Source organism: Hirundo rustica, chromosome 3 (genome assembly GCF_015227805.2).
Source record: "Hirundo rustica isolate bHirRus1 chromosome 3, bHirRus1.pri.v3, whole genome shotgun sequence".
In the NCBI taxonomy this organism is placed as follows: Eukaryota; Metazoa; Chordata; class Aves; order Passeriformes; family Hirundinidae; genus Hirundo; species Hirundo rustica.
Window position 1 is genome coordinate 65942703 of NC_053452.1, and position 8798 is coordinate 65951500.

Genomic DNA, 8798 nt, shown 5'->3' on the forward strand with positions numbered 1-8798 from the left:
AGTAAGGTATTGGATAGCAGTATATTTAAAGAAGTTATGGCTCATACATAGGCATATAGGTACCACCTTTCTATTGCAAATACCTAAGAAAAGCAACAAAGTGTATTAAATAGACTCACTCTATATACCTTCTACAGTTCCAGCATCTTTTTTGCACTTTTATATATATTCTTCATCTAATCTTTTTACTCCTTCAAATATGTATTTTTGAAGGCACTTGGAGAAAGTAAGGAAAACACTGATCTTTAGTATGGTGTTCAATTACATCATAATTATTTTAAGTACCAAAATATGACTAGGAAAGGTATAGGTAACACAATTTCCAAAGGCTGAGAGACTGTGAGAGAAAGGCTGTTGTTACTCTTATTAAAAAGAGGGAAAAGAATATTAGTGAAAATCCATGTCTTTAAATCCTTATACCCATACATCTTTCCTTCTGAAAGCCGGTTTGTGTTCACATTTTATTCATTTGTTATTTTGCTTCTCTTCCTGAATGTTAAATTAGACAGGTGTGCCTATGTCTTCTTTTTAAAGAGTTTTCCCTCTAGAGCTTTACCAAGTTTTCATCTCATTATCAAAAAAATTGTGGCAATTTTTTTTTGTTAGTTTTACTGTCAAATAGAAAAACTGACATATTATTCATTTTGTTAATCTCACTGATTTGGGTGTTTTCTTCCCTGCTTCAGGCACTGGAAAAACACTGCAGAGTAGACGGTGGCTATTCTGGCATTAGAGATGTTTATAACAATCATGAAAGCCATGACGATGTGCAGCAAAGTTTCTTCCTTTCAGAAACACTCAAGTAAGTTAAGAAAGTTGACTCTCATTAACGGAAAGTAGTTCTATGTTTCATCTTTACAGATAAGTATTTATCATTAGTATCCTTGACACTCACATAACAAAATCTGAGTGAATGGTAGAGCTTTTCTTAGGTGACAGGAAGCCAAACTGCCTTTTTTTTTCTTTTTTTCCCAGTATGTGTCAATAAACTAAATTCCCTGACTTCTGCAAATAATCTTTACTTCTGATAAAGGTACTTGGTATTTTTTGAGACATTGCATCTCCTATCTTTGATAGGATCTAATTATATATGCCAACAGTAATGAAACAAATTGACTAGACAGAGAACTTATCATGCTTATACTGCATACTTTTAATTTTAAAACTTTAGAAAAAGAAGAAAAAACAACTTCCATGAAGAGATTGCACGGCCTGTCAAGAGAGAAAACCAAAAGCTTTCATTATCTATCATCATCTCCTAAATTTTTAATGAGATTAAAGTTTTGTCTTGGTCTCTTCAGTTCTGGGGTTTTTTGCTGTGCAATAAAAAATCAGTCATGCCATCTCAACAGGATGTTTAATACTCAAGTAAATGAAATATGAATTATTATGTGTTTTCCTGAAAATCACTTCCCTGATGTGGTCTCATTTCCTGCTTTATTTTTCTTGCCAGGTACTTGTATTTGCTGTTTTCTGAAGATGATCTTCTTCCATTTGAACACTGGGTCTTCAACACAGAGGCTCATCCTCTCCCTGTTCTTCACAAAGATGATGGGAATAAAGAAGAAAACCAGAAATAGATGGAGATTAATTTATACTTTCTTTCATTCCTTATGTTTCCAGAACTTTGGGCACATGATTTGGTTTTAAAATCCTAAGTTAAATTTTTTAATCAAGTGTTTTGCAGTCTGTTTTCTTTAACAGTAAATTATTACGAATGTACCCAATTAATCCTGATAAAACCTCAATCCTCTAATTCAGATGAATAGCTTCTCAGAAGTGAAGTAGGATATCTCCCCCAATTTTGTTAGGCTGCAGTGTCATTTTGGCCAAAAAAAGCAGGTCTGCATGTTACTTGTTTCCTGTTACGCTTTTAATTTGACTGCAAAATTCTTCTCTCCTCTGTGAGGAGATGTATGCTTTAAGCTGTAATATTTTGCCATGTTGCAAAAAGCCATATTGAATTAAGTATAAAGAGCTTTTTCCTTTTTTTTTTTAAATGTTTGTTTTGTGTGTCATCCAGGACAAATCTTGTGACTGTGACAGCCTCTTCTTATGCGGGTCTATCATTACTTGCTAAAGTATCTGATGTATTTCGTTGTCAATGAAGTCTATGTAGGGGTATTTTCATCTCATGCAGACACAACTCTGAAACTGCAGTATAAGTTGAAGTTAGGTTAAACTAGTTTCTGTGGATTTAGCACATTAGTCAGCAGCCCTTAGTTTTTCAGGTTTTGATTAGAATATTGAAAGAGAATAAATTGTTTCCTCCCTTTTCTAAGTGGTGTTATTTTTATGTCTTTAGTCAAGCTACTACAGGGTGAAATAAGGTAGTCATTTCATATTAAGAAAGGGGCTATTAACCTTCTTTTTATATTCAGTCCAGCAGCTTTCATTTGGTTGGTTGGCAAAAAAACCCCACTCAATGACATTTTCCTGGAGGATTATATCAGATACAATTTGTTTGTTTTTCTGTTACTTTTGCAAAGATTTACGTATGTTCAGATTTGACACCAGACTTGATGGTTAATTATTACAAAGCAATTTAATGTATGTATATGAATAAAGATAGGTGTTCAGATGCCTTGAAGAAAACCTGCCTCAAAAGAAGGCAAGTCATTCAGAGAGGAAGTTATCCTGCATTGAACTAGAACTTTCTGACAACACTGTTTTAAGTAACAGAAACTCAATGTGCTTAAAAAATATTCCTTAGAGTACTAAGGAAGGTAACAACTTTGCCAAAAATGTTTTGCTCTGTGGCATCACCAAAGGGAAAAAGAAATGAGGCATGATTGGTTGCCGTTTCTACTTGATTTGAAGTGGTTTACATGATTTTTAAGTCTACCTGTGTTTTCATTTAGTGATGGGATGACTTCCATACACTTCAGGTAGGAAACACCTGGCTTCCCATTCTGAGAAAGAACATCATTCATTGATTGGACTGCAGTGAAACAAATCCGGTTCTGAACAGTAACATTCTTGAAAGGTATTTAGTAAGGTAGCTCACATGTCCAGCATTGCTAATCACAGCTGAGAGAACATATTTGTTTAGGCTTTAGTGTACATTTTTTTTCTATGCTGACAGAGGTCTGCAGTGGAGGTTTTCTTAGGTAGAAGCCAAATAGCTAGTCAGACTTTTATATATAGCAGCTGGAAGCTGACCCATAGAGTTTGCCCTCAAGTCTGTAAAGACAGAGGTGGTGGCACATGCCACACAAGCTGCCAAAGACATTGGTGTAGGGGGTAAGGCAGGGATCTGCTGATGCTCCAGCACAGGCTTGGCAGAGCTGGGCATTCCTACATGGGAGTTACTGGGGCACCTTGGTGAGCCAGGGTCACCCAGCACTGGAAGAATGGATAAAAATGGATGTGCAGGTAAAGCCTGCTTACATAGAGCCAGCACAGAGGCTCAAAACTCTTTTCTTCGCTGTTTTTTATTATTATTTTATTTTTAAAGGATGGATTCCCTCATGTCACAGTAGGTTTCTGAACCCAACCAAGCAAGGTTGAGGTCTTGAATCTCTCCTCTGTTGAAAAGCAGAAATTCTGCTGCTTTTGATTCTTCAGAATTTGTACCATTGGAGGACTATACTTCATTGTATTTCTTTATAAATAATATTTATAAGGGATATATTTTTCCACCCCCTGAACCACCACAGCTGTGGAATAAAACCAAAATATTTCCTCTCTTTTTAATATGTAAAAATAATTACTTTTTTCTTAGTTATGTTTATTGGGTCATCTGCTGCTACTGCCTCCCACATGCATGTGCTGCTTTAGACCTCGTCTCAGTTAAATAACTACAAAAGCTCAGACAGAAACACTCTTTGAGAAGTGTGTTTCCTAAGCCACTTTCTACGTGGTTTTCTTAACCAAGGTTTGCTTCTCCCAGCTGTCTGTAGTGATCTTGCTGGTACTTAGCTGATGGGAAGAGCAGAGAAACCAGACAGGTCTTCTCCGTGTTTAAAAAGCACGCCCCGAGCACACAGCCCTGTTTGCATTTGGTCTTATGTACTTAAATATAAGCATCATGGCTGTTTCCTTGTAACACAGACATTTCATATGAATTTTTCTTCATGTGGGAGTTAGGATGATTTGAAAGAGCACAAATTTAATGTGGGGTTAGTATTCAGGTTGTATGTACAAACTGCACTATACTGTACTTTTTGTAAACTAATGTAAGTAGACGAGAAGATTGTACAACGTGTAGATCTGCCAACTGTAAGAAAGAATCTTTTCATAAACTGAGAATATATCAAATTTTCTTTTTTTTTTTAATAACCCCAAAACACCAAAGTTAGAGCAATCATTTTTAAACAGTCCATATTTACCAGTGCTTGTTAGAACAGTAAGGTAACATGCATTTTAATTCCCATTCACTTAACTGACTTCAAGGAAGTGGCTAGTGATGGTGACTTTGTGTTCCCAGTCATTTGTAAGAGCAAAATTAATTGCTTTTTGTTGGATGCAGGGGGGAGAAGACAGTGACATGGGCGCATTATCTTTGCATAAACACACTGCCCACACTTCTTCCATTTCTTTGTAGCATAATAAAGCTTTTAAATCTGCATATGTTGAGTCCCAAGAGGTAGATCCCTTTAAATGGCATCAACATTGTTACACAGAGATTTTTTTTAATTGTTTGTGAGATAAGTGTTGCATATGTGTTGGTTATACACAGATTTTTGCAATGCCCAATAGCTCACTGTTTCTATGGTGACTTCATCCATATCCATCTCTATCATGTATTTAAATTGGTTTGATTTGTACATATTCCATTTAGTCTTTTCATCTTTATATAAACTGAAATTATGGAGTACATAATAGATCAAGATGCTTAATTTTTAAGAACTTATATTTGTAAAAATTTCTCTATTGTGAATAAAGTCTTTTAATATATCTGTTCAACTGGTTATAGTTTTTCTTACCTGTGTTGCAGAAGTAACTACAGGAATCTGCTGCATATTCTGATTTAGCTGCTGTACCCACAAATTTTTGTCAGTATTATGTGTACTTGTTAAGATGCTGTTCTTAATTATATTGTCGACATATAGAATTACTACCACTGAAATAAGTTTCTAGGAATTTTCATCGATAAAATTCAGCATACCAAGTGTATTTTTGTAGAAAATGAGCCTGCCAAAGAAAAGAGGGAAGCTGGGAAGTGGGAGGTGGCAGGCAATAAGCACAGTGAAGGTCGGTCACTACCATTCATGCTCTGCACAACACAAGTGGGCAAAGCTAAATGCCATTTAGGAGCAAACAGCGCAGTGGAGATGACAAGGCTGTCACGGTGCCCAGTGTTACATGACCATGTAATGAAATCCTGTCGTTAGCCCATGCTCCAGAGGAGAGGGAGACAGTTGTCATAGGAACTGTAACTATATTTTGTTTCAGAAGGACATTAAGATTTCCAATCTAAATATTGAAATAACAGCTACACCACCTCCTAGATAACCTTGTTTTCTCTGTTGAGTAGAAAGCCTCCTCCCAAGATGATACTGAAATAAATTGCTGTGGTTTTACAGAACAGCCAGTAGTATCAATTTCTGTCAAAGGACTTACTCATTATACCTGCTTAAATCATTTTTGAGGGTAGCTCTGAGATTTTTTTGCAGCAGTTTCAGCTAGACAGTGAAGTGCCCTCCTGCAGCTACTGACAAACTGCTACTCAACCAGACAAACACAAACTAATGCAAATCTTCCTGCAGACTGTGATTCAGAAGAGATCTAAACACAAGCCTGGGCTAGAATTTCAACCAATTCAGTCTCCTTAATTGGGTGCTTGGTGTGGTTTGTTTTCTGCAGGGGAAAAGGGAACTAGGACTGAGTTGACAGTCAGTCAAGACAAACAGGATTTGCCCCATCTGCATTTCACTATGGCCTTGCTCTATCACAAGAGGAACTCAGCGCTCACATGGCAGCATCTGCTATGGAAACAGCCCTTCATCTGATCCACCTTAATCTTGGGATTAGTCTGTCCTAGTTGATCTCAAATGCAGGAGGAGAGATTACACATCAAAAAGCAAACTGCCAAACCCAGGAAGTGGTCCCTGAGATTCGAGAGTCCTGCTCTGAATACTGCAAGAGGTAAACCACAGGGTTTTGCTCTCTCCATGTGCATTCATACATGCACAGAGTGGTAGATGGAACAAGTCCCACACCTGCAGAATCCAGCTAGAGCCCAGCAGGCTGTTAAGAATTCAGCATTATTCCAAAGCCAGCACTTTGACCCTCATGTCTGAGTATCTGCCCCTCTGTCTGCACTAGCTCTTACTCACCCTGTAAACTCACCATAATAAACCCTCCCACTGGAAAGCCCCTCTAAAACTTTCATGTGCTCTCCAAACTCTGTGCACATTTTGTGGCCAAGTTGTGGAAGGTTGTTTGCCTTTTACCATTCCCATGCTGACATTTTACAGTACCCCTCTCATTATTAATATTTTATATCTTCATTCCAGTTTTGTGTTGCTTTCACATCATCAATCAAAGTAGCTCAGAGCTATTATTAGTCTTGAACGCCTCAAGGAAAAAAAAAAAAAAACCACAACCAAACCACCAATTAGTGAGGTTTTAATGTATTGTAACAATTTTGTCCAGAAAAAATACTATTGTCCACATCTTACTTTAATCCCAAACCTGAACATTTCTCACTAAAAAAGTGAGAGAACATGCAGACTCTATTTGTGGTTCATACTAATATATATTTACAGATCTAAGCAAACCTTACAACTAACCACTTCTGCCATGGGATTTGATAGACTGTAATATAGTTCTCAGTATCTAATTGTCACTTCTTTCTGTTCCAAAGCAAAAAACGAGAAGGCAATAGTGTCACACTGAAGTATACGAACATTCTCCGTAGAGCATTAATTGGCTGGTTGCAGCTGAAACCTGCTTGGGCAATCTTCCATCTTTATATCCAGGTATCACCAAAAACGGGCTAACAGGAATAAATTTCTTGTATCAATGAACATTTTTCTTTCTAAAAATAACTTGTACAGCAAGAAAACCAGCTCCATTTAAGTCAGTGGCAAAATTGTTCATTTTAGGGAAGTCAGTTTTTCACTCAGAGAAAACAGTTCCATAGAATTTTACATGGAGACTCAGGGAGTGGATACAGGTTAAGGAATGCTTGAGAAAAGACAGCAGACATGCTATGTTTCCCTTTCCTATCTTTTATTTTTAATATCCTAACAGATTATCTGTTTCTCAAATATGGTTTAGACATAAACACCATGTATGAATTTATTCTCACTAAGCAAACTCTCCATCTTCTTATCATTCAGAGCTGTTTCTCCCAGTGAAAATAAACCAGTGGCTTAAATTCAGCTGGTGCTTGGCGTCTTTAATTAAAGTGTGTGCATCTTAACTTGAATAGCTTCAACAAAATTTGAAGCTTTCTTTTCTCTATCATTCTAAAATGTTTCAATATATCATATATATCACAGTTTCCAACACTGGCTGCCAAACACACACAAAGCCAAATCTTCAGCTTTCATAATTTTCATACAAAATCTTACAGCCTCTTTCCATTTCTCAGCAAAAATTTTACAGCCAGACTCAGCGATGAGTTCCCATTTTGTGGGACTCCATTAATTTTATGAAATATGCTGACAACTACTTACAAGCATGACATAAATATTATATGTTAAAATAGAAGTACACTTGCCAAATAAGAGGCCATTTTTGGTATGCATTATTAATAACAACCATTTATACTCTGTAGTGCCATAAAGGTAAAGCAAGTTATGTAGGCACATACTCTTTCTGAAAATTTTTACAATAGGAGATAAGGTAAATCTAAGTCACTGGGCAATTATTCAAACATGAATGGGGCATAGAGAGATCAGCAGTGAAAAGAGCAAGGCAAAATGGGTCACTGAAAGCATTGGGTTGAAAGGAAGATGGCAAAGAGGCAATGACATCACTTAGGAACTGCTACACCAGGCAAGACGATCCATAAGAATGGTTAAGGTACTTCAGAACGGAGGAGGAGAAAACAGAGACAATGGGTATGAATCACAATCTGGGCACTTCAAAAGCATCTTCTTCAGGCCAAGAATTGAAAAATGGCACTCCCTTTCAGGGAGCAAGGCTCACAGAGCAGACATGCTACAGAGGGAGGCTGTAGTGTGCTTGTCCTGCATCTGCAGGGGCACTGACTTTGGAAACCACACACTGAAATCAGGCACTGAAAATGTTTACTGTAATCAGAAATAAAATATTTAAAAAACACTCCCCAAATATTACCCTGCACTGCAAGATAGCCTCCTATCCTCTCACAACTCCAAAATTCTCCTCCCTCATCACGGTGCATCTATGCATCTCTGTGCTTCCCCGTGGCCCAGGAGGCTGCTGGATGGCTGAACACCTGCCTGCCCATGGGAAGCATTGAATTAATTCCTTGTTTTTCTTTGCTTGTGTATGCAGCTTTTGTTTTCCCTGTTAAAGTGTCTTTATCTCAACCCAGAGTTTTCTGGCTTTCACTCTTCCAGTTCTCTCCCCAATCCTGCTGGTGGGGGAATGAAGGAGCGGCTGCCAGGGGTTAAACCACAACACCAGGGAAAGTTGCAATTATTTGTGCATAGCTTTTCTTTCCTAAGTTATTGACTCTCTGCCCTTAGCTTCGACACTTCACATTCATTTGAACCCCTCACCGGATTTGTCCTTTCACTTGGAGGTAGGAATCTAGAGGCATTCTTCAGGTAAATTACCAAGAGAGGCACACAGACCTTTAAAGGTTATGAGAGATGGAGATTTCTCTGAACTCATGCAGCTCTTCCCTGCCAACCCAG

At 37.6% G+C, this 8798-nt stretch overlaps 1 protein-coding gene across 1 annotated transcript in view; it reads left to right on the plus strand.

Moving 5' to 3' along the window:
• MAN1A1 (mannosidase alpha class 1A member 1) overlaps window positions 1–4831 on the plus strand; it is a 143419-nt gene extending 138588 nt beyond the window's left edge. Inside the window, exons 11-12 of the mRNA XM_040059830.1 lie at window positions 687–802; window positions 1454–4831. Coding sequence (XP_039915764.1) covers window positions 687–802; window positions 1454–1580 — 243 coding nt within the window. The 3' untranslated portion in view covers window positions 1581–4831. The remainder of the gene's footprint in view (window positions 1–686; window positions 803–1453) is intronic.
• Window positions 4832–8798: the final 3967 nt, after the last annotated feature.